General features: G+C 38.8%; 1 protein-coding gene across 1 annotated transcript in view; it reads right to left on the bottom strand.

Moving 5' to 3' along the window:
* The window catches only part of ENPEP (glutamyl aminopeptidase), an 81,338-nt gene that overhangs the window by 12,797 nt on the left and 43,978 nt on the right, over positions 1–24,563 (bottom strand). The window contains exons 8-13 of the mRNA XM_062199737.1: positions 22,604–22,669; positions 15,769–15,834; positions 15,492–15,643; positions 9,418–9,497; positions 1,911–2,047; positions 1,727–1,782 (exon numbers count right to left, since the gene is read on the bottom strand). Coding sequence (XP_062055721.1) covers positions 1,727–1,782; positions 1,911–2,047; positions 9,418–9,497; positions 15,492–15,643; positions 15,769–15,834; positions 22,604–22,669 — 557 coding nt within the window. The remainder of the gene's footprint in view (positions 1–1,726; positions 1,783–1,910; positions 2,048–9,417; positions 9,498–15,491; positions 15,644–15,768; positions 15,835–22,603; positions 22,670–24,563) is intronic.

Genomic DNA, 24,563 nt, shown 5'->3' on the forward strand with positions numbered 1-24,563 from the left:
CCATTTGACATACAGGTAATATTGATGAATAGTAACTTTAAAATTTTAGGTTCATAAATGGATCGTAATATGCAAATGAACTAGTATCAGTTTATTGAAACTATTTACATTTGTTTATGAAGGAACATGAGTAAAAGTACTCATGAACCACAAATACCAAAAACATTACAATTAAATCTATATTTTCTTTTAAAATATCTCCTTTCCATGCATTCCCCACTAACTTTTATAAATAAAGTGGGTTTTTTCTTCTGAAAAATTTGAAGATACTGTTGCCATTTCAAAGTTTAAATAGTCCTATTTCTTCCCTCTTCAAAAGAATTGTAGAACTTTTTGAAATTATGCTTTTGAGATCCTGTTCTACTTCAAATTTTAGCATAGCTTTTGGAAAAAAATCTTCGAAGGGAATCTTTTTTTTTTTCCAAACCACATTTTGAAAGATTAAAGACTAATGTTAAAATTATTCAATTTAGCAAGATGGATGCGTCAGGAGCTCTTATATTTGAAGTCATTTAAAAAATCTTTTCTTTAAAATTTTATTTTTTATTCAAAACTCAGGGAGACACACATAGAGACACACAGACAGAAATCTTCAATCCACTGGTTCACTTTTCAGTTGCCCAAAACAGCTAGGGCTGGGCCAGGCCAAAACCAAAAGCCCAGAAGTCATATCTGAGTCTCCCACATGGATAGCAGGAACCTAAGTACTTGAGCCATTGTCTGCTATTTTCCAATGTGCTCATTAACAAGAAGTTAGATCTGAGGAGGAGTAGCTGGGACTCAAAGCAGACACTCCTCTATGGGATGTGGGTTTCCTGATAAGAATTTACAGGTACTGGGGCCAGCACTGTGGCATAGTAGTCTAAGCCTCCACCTGCAGCACCGGCATCCCATTTGGGTACTGGTTCAAGTCCTGCTACTCCACTTCCGATCAAGCTCTCAGCTATGGCCTGAGAGAGCAGTGGAAGATGGCCAAGTGTTTGGGCCCCTGCACCTGCTTGGGAGACCCGGAAGAAGCTCGGGACTCCTGCCTTTAGATTGGACACCCATTTGGGGGTGTGAACCAGCAGATGGAGGTCCTTTCTCTCTGTCTCTCCCTCTCTCTGTTACTCTATCAAGTAAATAAATAGAACCTTAAAAAATTTTAAAGAATTTAGAGGTACTGTGGTGAGTACTCCTCTGCTCCCCCAATCTATTTTATCTTTTTCTAAGTGTAAGTCACCTTCATTTTATAGGGAAAAAAAGTCAAATTCCCTGAAAGGCACCTTAGCTCTGATCAGTCCTGGAGCACCATGGCTTCTTTCTCTTACCCTTGTGACCTGAAAAGGATTTCAGAGTTCTAGTCATGGAATCCTACAGTAAGCTTGGACTCACAAAATTCAATTAATTAAATCTACTGATGACTTTTTATTAAATCAAATTATGAAGGTGCACTTCTGAGCATTTGTAAATGCCACTCTTAATAACCTCAAGGACTCACAATCAATAGAGCGGGTGAGTGTTTACACGTATGTTAACAGTTAATATCCGTATTCTGGCTGTGAGGTGCATACAAGCTTTTAAAAAGAGGGCTAAGAAAAACAATAATGCTTTAAATAATGGATTCAGATATTTTAAACTAACATTGACCAATACTTAAATGTTATTCTAATTTATCACTTAAAGAAAGGTTTATGACAAAACCTATGGTACTAAAAAAGTGATCCAACATCTTTCCAAAACGCACCTTGCCAAGGCAAAAGCATCATCAATAAAACTCGCACGGTCAGCAGAGGAAAAGTCCTTGGAAAAGGAAGAAAAAGAGGTAAGAAACATAATTCTTAAAGCAAAGCATACTGAAAAAATAATGTCATTAGGATGTTGTTCTTAGAACACAAATAAAACAATTCACAACCATTGCTATTTCTTACCACGTGGTTTGAGGAAAGATTTTCAGCTATCCTGTTCCAAGTTCCTTCTTCATAATTTACACGATAAAACCCAATATGATCTGGGTTTATTTTGGCAAAAGAACTTCCACCAGAATTAGAAGAATTCAAAATAATTCCTGTAGTAGTGAATAAACACTAATGAGACACACAAGTGCAGATACTGTAAACCCAGAGAAATGAGAAAGTGTGATGTGGCCCCAAAGTCTAATTCTGATTTTGTTGCCTAACACTGGTATGTCACTGGAGTGGGTGAGCTGAAAAATAAACAAGTAATGGAAATAGATGTCCTGTCGTCTGTGACTTCCACTTCTTACTGGCAGAAGCTTGCCAAATGGGTGAAATGATTCTGTGCCGGTCATCCTTCAATAAAAGGAAATGGTACCTAAAGAAAGAGAAGTCTGTGTCTTCTAGGATAGTCCCTATATTCTTGATCATAATGAATTGATTACACAAAGAATATTCACTGGGGAAGTCTGGGGAGGAGTAAAATGTAAACATTTAAAAGAATTCTTTGTTAGAATCAACATTGAAGTTAATAGAAGTGGCTACTGTTAAGCAAAATAAGATTTGAAAATCAGTAATGCTTTTAAAATGTCAAAAAGGCCTGCAACAGAACTGAAATGCAAATGTAACACTCCCAATTTTGTAATTCGTTTCATACTTGCTTTTCCAATTGTATTTACCTTTTTACGCTCTTCTACTTCATTTTTCAATCATTACATCAACTTTTTTTTTTTTTTTCAGCAACGGATTTGTAGCATTAACTTTCTTCCTAAGGTAGAATCCAATATTTACATAGTGTTTTAGTACATAGATTCTAGAAACTCAAGACTGAAGGAACTGTGGCTTATGTTTTAGGTAAAAGATACACAATTACAATAATAGCTGTGCTCTGACATGACCAGTGTTTGCTAGCAATCCTCCTACACTTTTCAATTCATGGGCTCTTCTGTTTGCTTGGATACATACAATGTAAATATTGGTGTGGGAATGAGGAATTTCAAATAGTTTAATGTTGTGTCCGCATAACGTGTGATTTTGGGAAATAGGAGCTGAGCTGGAAATAAAGCACTGGACATCAATAGAGCTTCAGTGTGAAGAACCTCATGCCATGCTAAAGAACCCATCTTCAGAAAAGTGGGAACTAGGGACAGTTTTGAAGCAGAGAAACAATGTAATCAGTTCTGTCTTCAAGAAGAACTAATTTTGATAGTGAGATGGGAGACATTTTGGAGAAGATTCTAGAGACAGGAAGGCTAATTCAGAGTGTGCTATAATCATCTATCTGGGGAAAGAGATGATGAAATCAGAAGGCAGGTGATGTGTCTGGGAGACTTTCACACACAAAATTACAAGAAGCCCTCTACAGACTCGATGGGCACAGAGACAGGGAAGCTGGCTTGCGTGGTTGGAGGAATAATGGGGTTGCCGTTGCAGGACAGAGGAAGGGAAGTCAGTCCAAGAGGAAAGATGATTTAAATTTTGGAAGTGTTTGCAAGGCCTGGAAGATATCCAGGACACAGTAGTTTTTCATAATATATGAGTAAGCTCTTCAACAAGACAATAAGTTTCTTTAGGAACTTTCCGAGTAGGTACTTGACAAATTATAAACCCTTACCTCACTCCTGTAGTATTTATCTTTCTTTGTCATTCTCCCATGGACAGGTTGTTGAAAGGAAGCTAATCTTTTGGCAACCTTACACTTGGAATGTTTGTATCAGGAGGAGAGTCTCCTGCTAAGTATAGAGCTATATGTTATAGGAGAAAGAGCATGAACTTTTGCATCTGACAGACCCAGGATAAAATCCTTGCTCTGTGCCTTACTCGCTGTGGAACTTTGGCCAAATCACTTGACCCTTCGGTGTCCCAGTTTGCCACGAGAGAAACAAGGATAAAAATCCCTCACAGGGCTGTTGTGAAGATTAAATAAGATAACACAGGTAAAGTGTTGGTCGGATTAGTTATGTGTTATGTATCCAACAGATGGTGGCTGTCCCCATTACTATGAAAAGGGATACGTTGCCAGATCTATAAATAGCGAAGCAAATATAAATAACATTGAGAAGTTCCTGGCAATCCATCTAAATACTGCAGTATTTTAGTGTGCTTTATATGTACCTAGTTAAGCCTGTCTAGAGTTACTGTGATTTTTCTCACTTTATAGATGAGGAAGCTGAGATCCAGGAAGTCAGTAGTTAAGGACTTTCCAGAACAGTTGTCAACAGCAAAGTACTGTTGGGTTGTTTAGTTACATAATGAAGTAAGTAGGACTAAAATACCAATGCCTGTTCCTGGTGGCTCGGAGAAGCAAAGGTGTATGGTTCCTTTTGTTTCTTCATTTGCCACCATTTTTTTTTTTCTGACTGTGACAATTGTATGTGATCCTCATGGAGTGCTTAGAAAATACAAAGCAAGATAAAGAACAATATCAAAATCACTCATCGAATTAATCTGTTTTTATTATCTCTCTGTGTTTCATCTTCCACACACCACACACATAATGAGAACCTACTCTTCATGATTAATAATCCTTTTTTATTTGTAATTATATTGTGAACATCTTGCAATTTCATTTTATCTATTTAAAAATAAAAATTTGACGCCCAGGGAAGCGAGTGCCCAGCTGAGTTTGCACATGTGTTCCAGGCCTTTGACAGGTCATCTGGGCATAGAAAGAGCAGTGCGTGTGGGAGAGCGCCGTTAGTTGTTTACCACAAGTTCTCTTCTCCTCCTGGTGCAGAGCTAGATCTTCTGTATTAGCGTCCCTTGTGGTGTGGTAGTAGCGTATGACTGAGCCTTGCCCATAAAACCAGGGCAGAAGTAATGTCTGCACTTCTAGGGTCAGTCCTTGCATTATCTTCCCCTGATTCTGCCCAGATGCAAAAGTTCAAGCAAGGGATTCCAGTATATCCAGGAGGTGTTGAGACCCCAAGAGGGAAGAAGACAGGGTTTCTAAGTCACTACTTGATGGGGAACTATTATAGGATGGATGGCAGGTCAAGAATACCTCCTTTGGACTATTCCATGAACAAGAAACATTTATGGCATCAAGCTATTGTTGACAGTTTCTAACTGCAACAATTAGACTCACCTACCTAACACAATATGTCACATTATCACAGATTGATGACATCTGTAAAATAATTGATCCACCTGAACTCTCCTCTAATCCTTACTAGGTAAACTTTCTTTCTGGGAAGAGATACCTTATTGGCTGACATGAGTATTCTGGTTCACAAGGCCAGTATGTTTTATCTGTGTAAATTAACAAATTAGCATTCTTGGTTAATCTCTTGCATGTTTGGTTTAGGTGAATAAATCTTGCAAGACTTCACTGACCGGGGATGAACTCATGAACCAGTACAACTGAATCCACCATCATCTAATCAAAGTTTGCACATTCCATGAAGCTTAGCTTGAAAAAAATAAAGTTCTTCCCTTGTTGTTTTCATATGCAAAAATCTATGTTCATCATTGTTTCTGTATTAAATATTTAAGTATAAAAGCCCTAATTGTTTAGTAGGTCTTATTTTTATGGTAGTCAGAATTCGGGTGTTATCTAAACTATCCAGAATGCAGCCTCAAATCTGGAAATTCAAATCGCCTTCACAAAGTTGGTACCGTGCTGTAGGCCTTAGACCCTCTCCAGACCTTATCCCTTAGGGACTCTACTTGAAAACACAGTATTTTAATAAGATTGGTTATTTTATATTGTGTGACAACCTTTTATCTGTCTAGATATTAGAAAGCAGAGAATTAAAGCCAAAGAAGGGGCATGAATTTGGCTTAGCAGTTAAGACGCTGTTTGGGATGCCCACATACCATATCAGAGTGCCTGGGTCGTAGTCCCAGCTCTGCTCTCAATTCCAGCTTCCTGCTAATGCATACTGCTGGAAAGTAGCAAGAGTTTGCTCAAATAGTGGATCCTTGCCACCAACATAGGAGATCCAGATTGAGATCCCAGCCCTGGCTGTTGCAGGTATTTGGGGGAGCAAACCAAAGAATAGAAAAATATCTGTCTAAATCTGTTTCTGTATATTTCAAATAAATGTCTTTTTTTTAAGTGCAAAAAGATGGTATGCTACTAAAGGTAGACTCATTGACAATAGCCAAAAATAGTAGGCAATACTAAACAGAGACAGAGTAAAACACACACAGGCAACTTCTGAAAGTATAGCAGTCTGGGGCAAACAAGCCTTCATTAAGCAAAGACTTAGTAAGATCTTAGGATGCACATAGCATCTTATTGGTAATAGGGCAGGCAGGGGTAAGAAATATCCTTATCTTCAAGACGCTCGCAATTTACTTGAAATGAGAGTGAAAGTGAGAGAGAGAGAGAGAGAGGAAGAAAGAGAGAAAATATTAAGTTTAAATAATGATTTTTGTTTAGAATATAAAGGCTAATACTTGGAATAAGGTTGATGAAACTGGCAGCATAAAATATATTATAAAAATGGGAAGAGAGATCCTTCAGGTCAAGTTGAAATAACCAGGACAGGGTTTGTGATAAAGATATTTTTTCTTCCTCTTAGGAAATTACATGCTGTTGTTTTTTTAATGCTTAAAATATCATGTACAATACAAATGCAAATAAAAGACCTGGGAGGAATCACACTGTTGCCTGGGGGATTTCTAGCTGATGAATCATCATCAAAGAAACCAAGAGGAGGAGGCAGGACTGGTAACTCGAGCCGGTTGCCCATTCAGTACACTCAGGACACATTAGTCATCTGCACTCTTGGCTGAGAGCTGGAGATGCCGTCAAACAGGAAACAGGAACCTACTGCATGGCCTAAAAATGGAGCAAGCACTTTGAAGTAGAAAGAGCTGTCTAGTTTGCTTCTGGCTAAGTGACCAGTCATGATTCTGAAGTTTCAGATAGAGGTAGATTTGTTACCCCATCATGCATTCATTCACTAGACAATTATGAGGTGCCTGCTGGAGATGTGGAACAATAACAAATAAGCTCCAGTTCCTCAGGCGGTAAGTATTTTGTGGGGAGAGGAGACACAGCTAAGTCAACAGTTTCAGAGGGATAGAGAGCTGCGAGCTCGCCGCTCTGTCACGTTCATACTAGCGCTCTGTCCAGAGCTCGCATCCCTCTGAACTTGCTCAGTCTCATCACCCATTTACACTCTACCTTTAGCTCCTGAATTCTTGGCCCAGGTTTTTTTGGTTTTCTTTAGTAACTTTCCTTGGGCTTCAAATCTGGGCTAGTGCTTCTGGGAGTGTCCTTGGCCATCTGTATTACTGTCCCAGGTACTTATGATGGTGTTTTATCTGCCTACTGACCCATCCCTAGATAATAATCTACAGGAGGATAAGGACTGTGCTTTGTGTTTTTTGTTTTTTTCTTCAGTACTATCTTCAGGCCCACTTCCTGTGTCTGACATGTGAGTTAGTTTTTTAAAAAAATTATTTAAAATAATTAATTAACTCATTAAGGATCAAATTAATTATCCAAAATGTTCCACCTAATAAGTCCATGATTAGAACAATATTTATTGTGAACTCTTGAAATTTATTTCACAAGGTATTTGACTAAATTCTAGCTATAAGAAAAATTGGCTTGTACAGAAACTTCATTCCATGAAAATATTGGTTAAATTGTGTTAAGGTGGATGAATTATTCATGTTTCTAAATTTGTAAACAGAAAATCCAGCAGCTCCTGAGACATTCTTTGAACCCTCAGCTAACCACAGTGACCAGTGGGGGAAAACATGTTGCAATAGTTAAACTAAATGCACTGAAAACTCCCACTGGAATCCTAACCTGCTCATTACGCCTTTTTGTCAGTGCTGTTAGACATTTTTAAATGTCTTTTTTCTGTCTTCTCCAATTTCCTTTGGCAAATGTGTTTATGAGTAAGAAAATGATCAGCAGACAACCACAAAGGAAAAATTTTGGTACTCAAACACAACATAAACACATGTAGAATCTGGGGATTTTGGAACAATTCAGGAGAATTGTTTGCTGTTTTGTTACAATAACTGTTGGCATAAGTGATCAACAGGAAGTTTTATTTTAATAGCAATCCTGTCAAGAAGAGCTCCAGATAGGAATCCCAACTCAATAATAGCAAAACTGGCAGAGTTTATAGTAAAATAAAATTTAAAAAAAAATCACAAAAGAAAATCCAAAGGTGAAAAAACTCTGTTGAATCCATAGAAAAATGTTCACACAAATGCTTATAGATACATTAGTCATAATGGAATAAAAGTGGAGATGATCCAAGTGGATAAACAAAAGATGTTCTATACACCTAGTGGGGTATAATTTTGCAATAAAAGGGATTAAGTACTGATAATGCTCTAACATGGATGAAATCTGAAAACATGCTCATCAAAAAGGCAGTTATAAAATACTATATATATATATATATCATTTCATTTATAATATAAATGTCCAGAATAGACAAACCTATAGAGGCGTAGAGTAGACTGATTAGTGGTTGCTTAGGGCTGAGGTGTGGGAGTGAGCTAAAGAGTATGAGATTTTTTTCCTGAGGCGGTAAAATGCTCTATTATCGTCTGTGGCGATGATTTGACATGTCGGTGAATTTACTAAGAATCATCAGATTGTATACTTTCTGGGTTAATTGCATGGCATGTGAACTAAATCTCAATAATGCAGTTTTGAAAAAGCAATCTACTGGAATCAGGATAAAAATTTACTTGCCAGGAGAAATCCTATCAAATTATTATTACAGAACATTTTGCAGGAGTACATATAAGTAAAGGCCATGTGATCTGCTTTATCCTTAAGAAACCTTGGGTGAGATTCCCCACCACGTAGTGCTCAGAAACCAAGTCGTCATGGGATTTAGTGAAGAAGTCTAGGTTGTCTTAAATAATAAACAGCTTCAAAACAAAAAAAAAGCATAACAGTAAAAGCATAAATAGCAGAATTCTTAATGGAATTGGTGTTAACACCTGTCTTGTTGATTATTTTTTCAATAACCTGGAGGTCATTTTTATTTTTTACACAACTCCAAGATTTCTCGGGTAAGGAAAAGACAAACCAATGGAGATGAAATAAAGAAACTTATTTTAAGAAAGTGATTGGTCTGATTTAATGAGAGCATTAAAAAAAAAAAAACTCAGGCCTGTCACATAGCAATTTAATAAATTAAGTGAATTACCTATCTGATAAAAAGTTAAAAAAAAAAAAGGAAAGGAAAGGAAGGAAGGAAGAGAAGGAGGGAGAGAAGAAAAGGAGCACTTTAATATTCTGATGGTTGCATGTCGATCCTTCTTGCCGTATGGGCATTTATTATTGTGTGAGTCATAGTAAGTCATTAGACAGAATATCTCAAGGTAGAAAAGTTCTCATTGTAGATGAAGATTTGGAATCATCAAGAAATCATTTAATAGATGCCTTTAGCTGAAATTTACATAAGCTCCAGCTTTATTATTGCTTTTTTAAACTTATATTAGTTTAATGTAGATCAATTCAAAGAAGAATAAATCAATTGATAATATTTACCTCCACTTTCTGATCTATTGTAGACTATAACACTTGATTCATTGTTCTCAGTCCATTTAACAGGAATATTCCATGTGTAACTAAAATTTGTAAAAGAACAGAGTTTAACTTACATTGCTTAAAGATGAAAAATTCAAAGTATAAAAAACAATAGAAAAGCACATATTCCTTATAACTTATAATTTAGTGGATGGTATACAATTCATACAGTTAATACAACACTCTGTAGTGATGAAGACAGGTTGTATAACTGCCCTCAATTTCTATAAATCTACGAAAAGTAACCATTTTTAACATAGCATTAGCTAAGGATGAAGAGGATTATTTCAATAAAATGCTTTGAGGCTTTGGAATAAAGATAGTGCATAAATTGCATAGACAAAACATTAAAATACAATAATGAACATTCACACACAGATGCACACATACTCTAACGTTGTTTCTCTCAAGGAATAGAAAAGATTTTAAGAATTCCAAAGACAACCTGGAAAACTGGGAAGAAAATGACCCCGTTACAAACTACATGGCAATTCTACCACCTCACCATCCCCCAGAGCATCTTGTGCTCTTCTCTAAATACCTCTTATTTACCATCTTCTGAGAAGCAGGGTGCTACAAAGGAAAGACCATCAGATAAACGTGTTGGGGTTTACAGTTGTTCTGTTTGGCTGCTTAGAATTTCCCACAGAGCAGAGGGGGGGCAGTTAACTTTGCAATTTGATATAATATTTACTTAACATTTTAGTCTCAAAATCTCATAAAGGAGATCTTAAATGTCTTTTTGAAAGTTTTTTCTCCCATCAGCTCATATATCAGAACATGCAGGTGTTATAGAGGGAAGATGAATTTGTGTACTGGTGACTGGTTTGGTTTCAACACAAGTGGTTTTATCTGTTGACATGCAATCCTCTAACAGAGAATTAGGGTTGACATTTTTCCTTTTCAAGATGTAATAAAATTTGTGTCATCGAGGAGAATATATTTTTGCTATCTACATGAAAGAAGTAATCCTTTGTTTTATAACTATTGAAGTACCTTACTGGATAGAGGTTTTTCTCATTCCTTTGGAGTATTTTATTGCAGTGGGATGTTTTTGGCTATCAGTTTCATAAAACCAACAGATAAATCGTTTCTTGGGCCCTGCAGCAGACATTGCTGGTGCTTCACCCTTATCTCTTGAATCCCTTTATCATCTGTGTATATCCACATCCTAGTGCGCTTTGCTCCCAATGACCAACACCCAGGTATCTCTGTCAAAGAAGGCTGGTTTCAAGCTCCCCAAGCAAGTAAAGCTGGAAGATCTCAAGAATTTACATTCTTCTGGAACTGGCCATTAGCAAAGACCAATGGTGTGAGAATTGTTCTTGATCGGTACCTCAAGATCACTCTGAAGCATGATCTGCACCAGCTCCAAGAGTTCCCTGCAGGACAGAGCCCAAATTACCCCGCCACATCTGCTTCACATTGCCCCTTCACTGGGCTTTCTTCCTGCCTGGTCCAACTCCCACACCCCTGCCATTCTTCCTAGAACCACTTCCCTGGGAGCCACTTGCACTTGGTTGAATACCTTGGAATCTGCTTTTAGGGAAGTGAACTTGAGAACTCTTACAACTTCTCAAATGATGGACAAAATAGGATTAAAAGAAGCCTCCACATTCTACCAATAGAGTTCATTTTTTCACCATCCTGATGATTAAGGGCTTCCATGTAGAATAAGATTTCATTTTCCTGTTCTTTCCCCATTACTAACCTGTCTGAAACAACAGAGTAGGCAGTGTCTAGATGAGCTACACGCATGGTCAAGATTTCCCACCTTGTTCCTTCGCAAACATGGTTTCTGGGACTACAGCATGCCTAAATGTGGGCAGAAGCTCTACTTCTAAGTCATGTACAGAAATCCTGCCCCAAAGTCTTTGAGACAGTCTCACAAGACAAAAATGGTAGCAGGTTAAGATGTCACTTCTATAGATTTTGAGTCATAGGATTAAGCTAATCTTAGTCAAGTATCATTTTGGGGAATATAAAATGTCAAGAAATATAAATTACATAAATGAAATCATAGAATCTCCTGTATGTTATCTAAAATTTAGGAGTATCAAATTCATATTTTAAAGGTAAAATTCACTATCAAACAGTCTCTAGCATTATTAAATACAGCCAATCTATTTTCTCTCAGGAAACTGGCTTTGAAGGCACCAATACAATTCTCCTACTTCCTTTCTCCTTCCTGTGTACACTGAGTGGATGGTCAAAGCCATGCAAGTTTGCCTGATAGAGAAAGATTCCTGATGAAGATATCCATTTGGCCCATTTCTAAGAGATGGATGAGGTCCTAGTTAAAAATAACAACTTATGCATGAGTGGGCCGTTTGAATTATAAAAAGACTCTGGTCAGTGAGATTTCCCAACTCTTATATTATTCAAACAGTAAGAAATATTTAGAGCAGGTCATTCAACTCATAGCACAACTTCATTGACCACGATGGCTACCAAATGGGAATATACTTGGACAGACAACAGATGAACATGGGGGCTGGGAAAGGACTACTTCCTTTCTGGATGCATGAGGCTTTATTTTAATCACATTTTTTTTCAAAGCAGAAAGCAAGGATCACTTTTGCTGCAATGTGGGTTTCCCTCATTTATTCAAGAGCTACCGCTGACTTAACAAATGTTCTCAGCAGTGAAGAATATATCTTCCAATTTTCTTCCTAGGCACTTGTCATTTTTTATATATATAAATGGGACTAGTATATTGACTTTATGACAAATGATCAGAAGAATTCTGTCTCTATGCATCTAAATAAAATGAAAATGGTACCTGAAAGTGAAAAAGTGTAAATATCAGTGTAGTTCTATGTCCTATTTTTTGGTGAATAAAAATCAAAGATTTTTGTCACAATAAGTGATTTTATACAAGAGGATATATTAAGTTCCCATGGTAATAAAAGTTTCTTTGTGGAGAGGAATTCACAACCAAGGAATAGTTAGAAAACCCAGTCCCATGGACTCAAAACCAGTGCTAATGGCTTTGATTTCATAAATCAGTCAGGCAGGGATACTTACTAGGAAATTTCCCCACAGACATCTATTCCCCAAGAGAGATTTTTTTAAAAGTTTTAATAATATCCAAAAGCTCTAAAAGCATTGATTATGGCCAATCTAATTTACTAGAATATAAAACAGTAACTATGAAAAGAATAGTTGATAGCTGTTGCCACACTGATTACAAAGATTACTGCATTGGCTTTTGTAACTGAATAATCACCTGAAAAAAAAATTTACATTTCAATTCATTCATCGTGAAGACACTCTGTCTATAGCTACTTCAGATCATCCAAGGCACACAAAGTGTCCTTTGTTCAGGCGTGAACTATTAATTTTCAGAACTTGCATTATAGCAAGGTACCCAGTTTTTCCAAACTGCATTTACTATGAGGGCTCTGAGAACCCGAGGTTTCTAGGAGAGGCCCATAGTGAGCCCCCACAAGCTGAGCACAGCGGGTGTTCTCCATGCCTCGCCAGTTCAGGTGCCAACTGTCTTCTAGAAAGTAGCTCATTCAATAATCCTGAGGGCTCTTCATTCTCTACTGCCTTGCATGCGAAAGTGCTTCATCTGCTTTCACTTTGGGGAGCACCTAAATGTGTTGCTAATGTGACTTAATCCCCCGAGCCCGGAACTGTAACCCAGAAAACAGGCTCCATCACCCAACTCCTGCAGCACGCATCCTGGGATGGTCTGCACACATCTGGCAGCTCTCTGGACTTACGCCTGACCACGACTGTGAAAGAGACTGGCAAGCACTTCAGAGCAGATTGTTCTTAGTAAATTCTCCTGATTCAATTCTCTGCAGGCTGCGTACTCTTAAAAATGTTAGCTCCATTCAAGTCATTGGAACCTCTGCCATACCCCTCTAGCCCAAGCCCATGTCAGCCTGTCAGCTCCATCAACTCTCACATGGGTCTCCTCCCTGCTTCCACACTTGTCCCGGCTGAGAGGGGCACTTTGAACAATGTAAACGTGATGCTACCATTTCTATCTTTAAAATCCTTCCAGCACCTGGCCCAACTGTTCAGATGGAGCGCTTGGCTTCAAGTCCCAGCTCTGCTCCTGATTCCAACTTCTCTTCCATCCGTGTAAGGGACCTGAATGGAGTTCCCAGCTCCTGGCTTCAACCTGGCCCTATCTTGGCTATTGTGGGCATTTGGAGAGTAAAACAGTGGAAGGGAGATCTCTCTCCTCTTTTTTTTTTTTTTAATTTATTTGACAGGTAGAGTTATAGACAGTGAGAGAGGGAGACAGAGAGAAAGGTCTTCCTTCTGTTGGTTCACTCCCCAAATGGCTGCTACAGCCGGAGCTGCGCCGATCCGAAGCCAGGAGCCAGGTGCTTTCTCATGGTCTCCCATGCGGGTGCAGGGCCGAAGCACTTGGGCCAAACTCCTCTGCACTCCCGGGCCACAGCATAGAGCTGGACTGGAAGAGGAGCAACTGGGACTAGAACCCCCCGCCCATATGGGATGCCGGCACCGCAGGCCGAGGATTAACCAAATGAGCCCCAGCGTCAGCCCCTGCCCTACATTTTTTGAGAATTTCTCAAATTTATTTCTAGTTGGCTTATTAATTTTTTTGACAACCAAAGGTTTAGTCTTCTAGGGCTCTTTTGTATTTTCAGTTGGTTTTTCCAAGACCTTCTGCTCTTAAGGAGTATAATTGCTTCTTTGATCTGAATATATTTCACAAATGTATTTTCTGTTTCCTCATTTATGCTTCTTACAGTTAGGGCTTTTCGTTTGCTGACATAGCTTTTTATCCTCCCAGATTTTTCCATGCATCTTGTGATCCTCAATTGTCCTTTCATATTTAAGAAAACACCAGGGGTGAGCATCTGGCACAGCATCTAAGACACTCCATGGGATGCCTGCATCCACATCAGAATGCTCAGCTTCAAGTCCTGCCTCTCATTCCCATCCCAGCTTCCTGCTAACGCACACCCTGGGAGGCAACAGATGGTAGCTTAAGTACTTGGGTCCCTGCCACCCAAGTGGGAGATCTTATTTGAGTTCCAGCCTCCTGGTTTAGGCCTGGCCCAGCTCTGGCTGTTGTGGGCATCTGGGGAGTAAACAGTAGACAGATCTCTGTCTGAAGTCTCTCTGTCTCTCTCTTTCTATTTTTCTCTCTCTCTCTTACTATCTGTCTCAAGTCTTTCACATAAATTACAAAATAAATAAATGATAAATAAATCATTATAAAAGGGATAAAACTAAATTGTTTACTCTTAATGGCTGGTATGCAATCTCTGTACCATTGAGATGCAACATAGATTTTGGGAACAAGCTTCCCAGCTGAACAGCAAGTCTGATTGGGCACTCCATCCATGCTTGAGGGTGCTGCCTACTTGTGCCATAAATGCCACATTGAAGGTGACTTTACTGTGGGGGTCCTAACCAAAGGGAAAACCACAATTTAATTCCACTGTCTTCATCCATTTATTTAGGAAACAACTTCTCTAGATTTTTTGCCTGAAGTCCTGGGCAGATTTCTGAGACTTCTGTATGGAGAAAGGAATGGAGAGAAAGTGGGATGGACATGCCCCACTGGCACAATTGTCCTGAATGTATACTTCCAACTAGTTGCCCTATTCCAGTCTCACTTCTCATCTTTGTCCTTCACTCTCATGCTGCACTGGGCCCTAAGCCTGCTGCATTATTATTATTTGGCTACATCTTCAGGTTGGTTGTTTTCTGTCAATATTCCTTTCACTTTTCTTCTAGAATTCTATGATGCATATGGCCCCTTCTTTTCATTTCCTTGGTGCCTCCAGGCTTATTTCTTTTAGTGCTCTGTTTCTCTCTTCAGTGATACCCAAGGAAAACAGGACATAGGCATGTGTGTGTGCAGCTACCATATTGAACCTGGAGACCACTTGGCTATTTTTGAATCTCTTTGTTTCCATAAAGGTACTGTGCTATTATACCGTCACCCATCAGTCATGTCCTCAAGAGTAGGATCTAAGTTAATGACCAGTATTTCTACTATATTTCTGTTTTCTTTTGAAATGCATCCTATGCCTTACCCAAGATCTGAAGGTGGCTGGGAAGGATCAGCTTTTGAGTCCAACAGAAAGCGCTTCTGTGTGATGGTCCTCCCATTGTTCACATTAAGCACAGGATAACCCATCTGTCTGGTCCAAGTGTCCATCACTTCTCCCACTGGAAGGTTACTTGCCTACAATTGAAAAAGAAGTAGAGATTGACTAATTAATAAGAAAGGGAAAACAAAAGAATAGGATAGTCAGATAAATGACAGATAAATCATTTGTAAGTCAGACAAGAAAAGTATTTCTTCCTTACCTCCTCCAGTGCTTTCCAAAAATCTGAAGTTTTTGCATTTTGAAAATGGAATCTTCTCAAGTAAATCTGAATGTGAAAGATTACAACCATTTTAGAAATAAAAGTTGGATTTTCTCATGCTTCCACAACATGAACCAAACCCCCACTCACAGCTACTCAGTTCAGCCCCTGCCTCCAGGCCAAAGCCAGCAAAGACAATATGTGAATGAACAGGAGAGCCGTCTTCCAATAAACCATTATTCCAATAAACCATTATTGAGTCTCATCGGCTTTATATGTCATGAAATATTCTTCTTTTGATTTTTCCCAAACCACTGGAAAAGGTGGAAACTTTTTTGTTCTTGGATCTTAAAACATAGATGCTTGGGCCACATCTGATCTGTAGCTAGAGGTTTGCCCTCCTCTGCTCTGTAGAAATGAATGAATAATGAGATGATGGATGAGATGGATGAGATGATGGATGAACTGGGAAACTATTTACCCTACAGAACAAAGGCTTTACTCTCAAATATTTTTAAAATATGAAACTTTCAAATAGAAGGCTCCCGCTTTGGGAAATTCTGTTCACAACACCTCTCTCAACACTGGGGTTTTCAGATATGGTGTAATAAATCCTCAGGGGGAACTTTCTGTCTTCTAATCCTGTAACTAGATGCTACCTGAGGTTTCCAGGAACCTTTCCAAAGTTCTTATTGTCTCACTCTTGTTACTTTCTAGAATTGTCACATTTAAAACATGGAAGCTTTGGATAGAAACTTCATAAGTGTTCTTACTGGTTAACCTTGAACATATCATTTTTAGTCTGAGTTGCTATAATTTTCACATCCAAGTCATGTTATCTTCTAAATTCCTTTTCTTTTCAGGCACACAGTATTAGCGAGAACAATATTTACTCCAACAATAGTCTCCAAGAGACTTTGAGCAGGGTTGAGGCTAGCTTGGAATGTTATCTCCATGTTTGTTCTTTTGATTAATTCACTTCTTAACACCACCACCAGAGGGCAGGCAAAGGAAGGCAGAAACAGCAAATACTGTTCTATGTGTCAGTTTTAGGTAAGCGATCCAGAGGGTCCATGTGTCATTCATTGTATCTTGATAAAATACTTGGACATAGTATAGTAATAATTATCATCATGTGTTAATGAAAATTTCTATGGAATAGTATCATCTTAAAAATAATGTGGCAGAGATTATCTTACAATGAGATATTTTATAATGTCTTGAGCAACCTGCTATCTTGGGACTAGAGGGCTCTTTGTATTATTTAATATAACTCATACATTTTTGAGGTGAAGAAATCTGCTACCTGGGTGGCTGCAAAGGTAAAAGGATTTGCCTGAGATCACTATTGAGTAGAATTCTCAGTCTCAGATCAAGGTTTTTGGTTTTTGTCATCATTCTTGTTGTCCTTGTCTTTTTTTTTTTTAATTAAACTTTTATTTAATGAATATAAATTTCCAAAGTATAGCTTATGGGTTACAATGGCTTCCCCCCTCCCATAACTTCCCTCCCGCCCGCAACCCTCCCCTTTCCCGGCTCCCTTTCCCCTTCCATTCATGTAAAGATTCATTTTCAATTCTCTTTGTATACAGAAGATCAGTTTAGTATATATTAGGTAAAGATTTCAACATTTTGCCCATATAGCAACATAAAGTGAAAAAACTACCATTGGATTACTAATTATAGCATTAAATAGCAATGTACAGCACATTAAAGACAGAGATCCTACATAATTTTTTTTCAAATTAATTAATTTTCTATGCAATTTCCATTTTATTTATTTATTTTTTTTATAGTTCTTTTAAGGTTTTTTAATGAATATAAATTTCCAAAGTACAGCTTATGGGTTACAATGGCTTCCCCCTCCCAAAACTTCCCTCCCACCCACAACCCTCCCCTTTCCCGCTCCCTCTCCCCTTCCAATCACATCATGATTCATTTTCAATTCTCTTTATATACAAAAGATCAGTTTAGTATATATTAGGTAACGATTTCAACAGTTTGCACCCACATAGCAACACAAAGTGAAAGAATACTGTTGGAGTACTAGTTATAGCATTAAATAACAGTGTACAGCACATTAAAGACAGAGATCCTATATAATATTTTTTAAAAAATTAATTAATTTTCTATGCCATTTCCATTTTAACACCAGGTTGTTTTTTTTTAATTTCCAATTCTCTTTATATACAGAAGATCACTTCAGTTTTTAATTAGTAAAGACCTCATCAGTTTGTGCCCACACAGAAATGCAAAGTATAAAAATACTGTTTCAGTACTAGTTATAGCATCACTTCGCTTTAGACGACACATTAGGGACAGATCCCACATGGGGTGTAAGTACACAGTGACTCCTGTTGCTGATTTAACAATTTGACACTCCTGTTCATGGCGTCAGTAATCTCCCTAGGCTCTAGTCATGAGTTGCCAGGGCTATGGAAGCCTTTAGAGTTCGCTGACTTTGATCTTATTCCGATAGGGTCATAGTCAAAGTGGAAGTTCTCTCCTCCCTTCGGAGAAGGGTACCTCCTTCTTTGATGGCCCCGTTCTTTCCACTGGGATCTCACTCACAGAGATCATTCATTTAGGTCTTTTTTTTTTTCCATGATATCTTGGTCCTTGTCTTTTAAATTGCAGTGCATTGCTTCTTCTGAACTAGAGGCTGAATGGGAGTTTACATAAACATTAGGTTAAACAGTACTAATTTCGTTTTGTCGATATTAGTGCTTCTGAATTCTCTACATTAGGAAATTTCCTTCTTCACCACCTTGCATAATCACGATGAAGTCATACCAGAAAGGGAAAGAACACTTTCCACCCAAGCCATTCCTGCCCTCTCTGATACCAAAAGAAAAGCAGAAGGGTGGATAGATTTTTTAGTTTCTATTTGGTAGCCTTATACTGTTATGAATGGCCTGTTATCTATTTTACTCTTTATGAACTGCCAAAGGATCAAGGATTTCCCAGTTGATTTAGCTCTTCTTTCCCTCAACTGTGTATCTGTTTTGCTATCTGAGCTTGGGTTTAGAAGAAGGCAATGAGAACAAAAAAGGGATGGACAACCAGCCATCACCAGATTCAATACCTGACCAGGTCAGCTACTGCAGAGCCATGGATTGTGGAATGTAAGGGCAAGAATTATACTTTGTTTATAATAACTTAAGGAAGATACTGTTTGGATGCTTGAACTTTGTGAAGGAATGTTCTGGTTGTCCTAAGAGCTGATTGAACATGGCCTACATTGATCATATCTTATTTTCAGATATTAGCTAGTATTTGATGGTTGAAGGAAAGGAGTGAATGGTTTGGTGGTTTTATTTTTTTATAAATTTATTCCGTAGAGCAATAATGGTATGACAAATTTATATCTATTCATCTCCAGCTTCCAGGACCACAGAGATTTAGGGTACAGGGAAACTATTTTAACTTCATAAACATTAATTTTAGACAAGATTTTTTTAAACAGTAATTATAACATAGATACTGAGTTAAAGGAAGTGTGAGAGTATTATTAAATTATTATAAAAACTATTTCTTTTGGCCAGCGCTGCAGCTCACTAGGCTAATCCTCCACCTGCAGCACCGGCACCCCGGGTTCTAGTCCTGGTTGGGGCACCAGATTCTGTCCCGGTTGCCCCTCTTCCAGGCCAGCTCTCTGCTGTGGCCCAGGAGTGCAGTGGAGGATGGCCCAAGTCCTTGGGCCCTGCAACCGCATGGGAGACCAGAGAAGCACCTGGCTCCCGGCTTCAGATCAGTGTGGTGCGCCGGCCGCAGCGCACCAGCTGCAGTGGCCATTGGGGGGTGAACCAACGGAAAAGAAAGACCTTTCTCTCTGTCTCTCTCTTTCACTGTGCACCCTGCCTGTCAAAAAAATAAAAAATCTATTTCTTTTAAGAACTATTTTGATCCTTCTCTTAAGAAGTTAATATGAAATATCACTAACTTGGAGTCAGCTCTGAAGACATCAAGAATGTATTATCAATTACAGTTTCATTTGGAATGAAACTACTCAATGGAATTTTAATGTAGGTTTTAAAAATGAATCTTATTTTTTAAAAAGATGTATTTTATTTATTTGAAAGACAGAGTTAGAGAGGTAAAGACAGAGAGAGAGAGAGAGAGAGAGAGAGAGAGAGAGAGAGAGGTCTTCCATCCACTGACTCACTCTCCAAGTGGCTGCAACAGCCAGAACTGAGCCGATCCAAAGCCAGGAGCTAGGAGCTTCTTCTGGGTCTCCCACATGGGTGCAGGGACACAAGGACTTGGGCAATCATCCACTGCTTCCCCAAGGACATTAGCAGGGAGCTGGATCAGAAGTGGAACAGCCAGAACCCAAACCAGCACCCATATGAGATGCCAGCACTGCAGGCCAGGGCTTTAACCTGCTGTGCAACAGTGCCGGCCCCATGGATTTTCTGTATTTCTATGCTCTATTTTATTTATTGCAGGCTATTCACTCATTCATTCACAAGATATTTTCTGGGTCACCTAATAATTGTGTGTGTGGTGCATACTACTAGGCCTGTAAGTATGCAGTTTTGATGTATATACAAAACTAGAGGACAGGGTTCCTCACTACAGGTGCTTATGATAAGAGCTGATGAAATCTGAATTTGAAGCTGAAGAAAAAGTCACCAACGTCTCACCTACGTGTAAGCACAGCATATGGCTTCTTCCTTTGCACTCCTTCCCAGTGCCACAGAATGTCTACTAATGGACAGAGCTGTACAACGTACCAGTGCACTCCCTAAATATTAGCCTTGGTCTTGTTACATTTTTTTTTTAAGATTTATTTATTTATTTGCAAGGCAGAGTTACACAGAGAGGAGAGGCAGAGAGAGAGAGAAAGAGAGAGAGAGAGGTCTTCCATCCGCTGGTTTACTCCCCAGTTGGCCACAATGGCCAGAACTGTGGCAATCCAAAGCCAGGATCCAGGAGCTTCCTCCAGGTCTCCCACATGGGTGCAGTGGTCCAAGGACTTGGGCCATCTTTTACTGCTTTCCCAGGCCATAGCAGAGATCTGAATCAGAAGTGGAGCAGCCGGGTCTCGAACCGGCGCCCATATGGGATGCCGGTGCTTCAGGCCAGGGTACTAACCTGCTGCGCCACAGCATCGGCCCCGTCTTGTTACTTTTAATCATTACATGGGGATTTTAGTATTGGATAGAAGGAGACCATGTCCCTTTGGGGAAGTACAGAGACAACAAGATGACACATTTGGATGTGGCCATCATAAGGAGACTGGAACGGCAGCACTTTCCCAAGGAGTCATGTCTGTAAGAAGTACTAGTTCTCCTTGGGAAAGCTGGTGGGGTGCTGGCCCCATCTGTTTCCCACTTGATGGACTGGGTACCATCAGCACTGCTCTGCCTAACTTCCCCCATCAACACAGTAGGGACGATGGATGTGGAAGGGAAAGAGAAGGAAGGTGATTCCATTTCTAGGCTGGAATGGGTCCAACCTGCTGACAGGACATTTGCAGGGCCCCATTGTAGTTGCTTTGATAAAAACCAAGCCTGAGGCAATCAGCTTTGTGTTTGCCAGAAGAACAAAAATGAAGAAGCTGAAAGCCCCCGGAGTGGGAAGTGTAGAGGAGCTGCTGTCCTTCCTGTTTTCAAAATGAAGCAGCCACAAGTTGTACTTTCGAAATTTATATTTATTAAATAAAAGTTAAAAAAAAATAAACAAGCTTGTGGGGAGGAAAATGAGACATCTCAGTAACTGCCCTGTAGGTACCACAAAATGCCTGGCAGAGTTTAACATTTCCTAGTCTAGTATACCTGATGCTCATTAGAAGTTTTCATCTCAGAGTGTTAATTAGATGGTGCCACACATTACTACTTAATGGATCTGAAATCTTGGGCAAAGGTCACTTGACTAATCATTATTTTGCTTTGTTGTCTAAAGCCAGTGAATTCTTCCAGCAATGGCAAATTTCCTTTGCAATGAAATAATTTAGAGCAGACCTATCAGTACAATCCTGTGAATATCCATGTAAAACATGTACAGTGTGTTGTTTACTTACATAAACTGATATATTCTAAAAGAACAAAAGAAGCAGCAGTCCTCTTCATTCACTGACTCCATCATGATAATATGTCACTCTTACATAGGAAGCATTTTCCAATCCAATCTAAGGAAAAATGTTCTATTCACTCTAAGGGAAGAGCCTTACAGGTAGATTTAAATTTCCCTATCACACTGTGTTCCCCTGAAACTCCTGTAGGGGAGCCCTCACCCTTAATGTGTGTATAAATATATATATATATATGTGCACATTATATACATATATATGCATATATATACATTATACATTTTTATAAATATATAAAAATAAAATAAATGAAAATATTTTTATTATATATATATATATATCTGTCATGTGAGTACACAGTGAGAAGACAAGCATGTGCAAGCTCAGAGAAGGCCCTGTCCAGAACCTGAATTCAGCGGCACCTAGATCTAAACATCCCAACCTGCAGCACTGTGAAAAAGCAACTCCCGTTGTCCAAGCCTACTGCGCTGTGTTACAGCAGCCCAAGCCAGGTGACTACCACATATACAGAGGCTTCCAAACATCACCACATAAGCTGCTCAAGCTTCTCCGTGAAACCTCTGCTTAACGATTACAGACACAACGGAAGCACATTACCAGACACAAAGTCACCTTTCATCACTTGCTATATAATCTATTTCTGAATAAGGAAAGTAATAAGAAAATGATCCTTAATCAATCACATACCTTAACATGCACCAGTCACATATTAGTGCAAGTTTACTTTTTTTTTTTACAGGCAAGTTTACTTTTAATACCACTAGAAGTAACAAATGATACCTGGCATCCTTCTTTAAATTTCTCAGGTGTTATCCAGTCTTCAAGCATTCTCAGAATGGAAGCTCCCTAAGATGGAAAAAAATGAAAAGTTAAAAGTACAATATTACATATTATTATGTAAGGGACAAGTATCAGTTCCCACTATACTGAGTGTTTCATGCTCCTATTTATGAAATTATTTCTTCAAGACTATTCTGATAAATTATAGGGCTATAGACCTATGGTTTTAGGGTAAAAATATCACTTGGCACTCTTCTGTATCGATGTTACTAAAATACTAAAAGAACAGGAGAAATCGTTTAAAGGGTCATCATTTTTGTGACTGCAGGCTCAAATAACTATTGCACTTCTGCAATGGACCAGCAGATGGAGCTTTCCTAATGAAAGAAAAATAAACAGTAAAAAAATGTTCTTTGATGAATAAGAAAGTTGTTTAGGGTAAAAATCAAGCAATTTATTAAATACATTTCCTTATGGAAAATAATTATATTTAGCATATGTAAATACATCATCAAAAATTAATATATAGATAAATAATTTAGGCACAAAATTATTTGAGTGGTTTGTATCATTTGGTTTTCTTTCATCTGAACAATCTGATGACTATCTGCCCTCCACCTTTCCTTCATGTGTTATAAAAGTAGTACTGAAATGCACTACTTATGAAATTTTAAGTCAGTTTTCAAGTAACAGATCAGAAAAACAACATCTCCCACTTCAGTTAGTAACTTTTACTAAAATTTATTAAATATTCTAAACACTTCTGTGCCTATTAAGAAAGCTAAAGGCTTAGAAACATTTATTTCTTTCTGACCTAATATCTTTTTTATATATATATAAAAAATTCATTTTATTCATTTGAAAGGTAGAGTTACAGAGAAAGGGACAGAGAGAGAGAGGTGTTCCACCCCCAGTTCACTCTTCAAATGACCACAAAGGCTGAGGCTGGGCCAGGCCAAAGGCAGGAGCCAGGAGCTTCTTCTGGGTCTCCCATGTGGGTACAGGGGCTCAAGGACCTGGGCCATCCTGGGCTACTTTCCCAGGCACATCAGCAGGGAGCTGGAATGGAAGTGGAGAAGCCAGGACTTGATCCTGTGCCCACATGGGATGCTAGTGCTGCAGGCAGTGACTTAATCTACTATGCCACAATAATGGTCCCTGACCTAATATCTTAATCCATGGAGTATCTAGGGCTCAGGAGAAAACTGATTCAGTAAATGCAAACTTCTCCCATGTGAGTCGTTGGAATGGGCTGTAAAGTAGATAAGAAATTTTTCATCTCGGCCGGCGCCGCGGCTCACTAAGCTAGTCCTCCGCCTTGCGGCGCCGGCACACCGGGTTCTAGTCCCGGTCGGGGCACCAATCCTGTCCCGGTTGCCCCTCTTCCAGGCCAGCTCTCTGCTGTGGCCAGGGAGTGCAGTGGAGGATGGCCCAAGTGTTTGGGCTCTGCACCCCATGGGAGACCAGGAGAAGCACCTGGCTCCTGCCATCGGATCAGCGCGGTGCGCCGGCTGTAGCGTGCTACCGTGGTGGCCATTGGAGGGTGAACCAACGGCAAAAGGAAGACCTTTCTCTCTGTCTCTCTCTCACTGTCCACTCTGCCTGTCAAAAATAAAATAAAATAAAATTTACTACATTAGAATAATTGTGTGTTAATTACAGAGTTCAAGCATTAGTACTAGAACAAAAAAAAAAAGAAATTTTTCATCTCAACAGGAAGATAATCATTAAAATGAAAATGAATAAAAGATTGAAAGTACCTCATAAGAAGAATATGAGAGGTAAAGCCAAAAAGTATATGTTATAAATTTCAAATACTAATGTACAGAAGATTTCATCCAATTTAAGCCAATTTTATCTAGAATTAATTTTCATAATTATAATATGTTTGACTTGAATAAAATTTTAGATATCACCTATGATAACAAATTGTATCAGTTTGCAGTAGCCTTTGAGCAAT

The sequence above is a fragment of the Lepus europaeus genome, chromosome 8 (assembly GCF_033115175.1).
Source record: "Lepus europaeus isolate LE1 chromosome 8, mLepTim1.pri, whole genome shotgun sequence".
In the NCBI taxonomy this organism is placed as follows: Eukaryota; Metazoa; Chordata; class Mammalia; order Lagomorpha; family Leporidae; genus Lepus; species Lepus europaeus.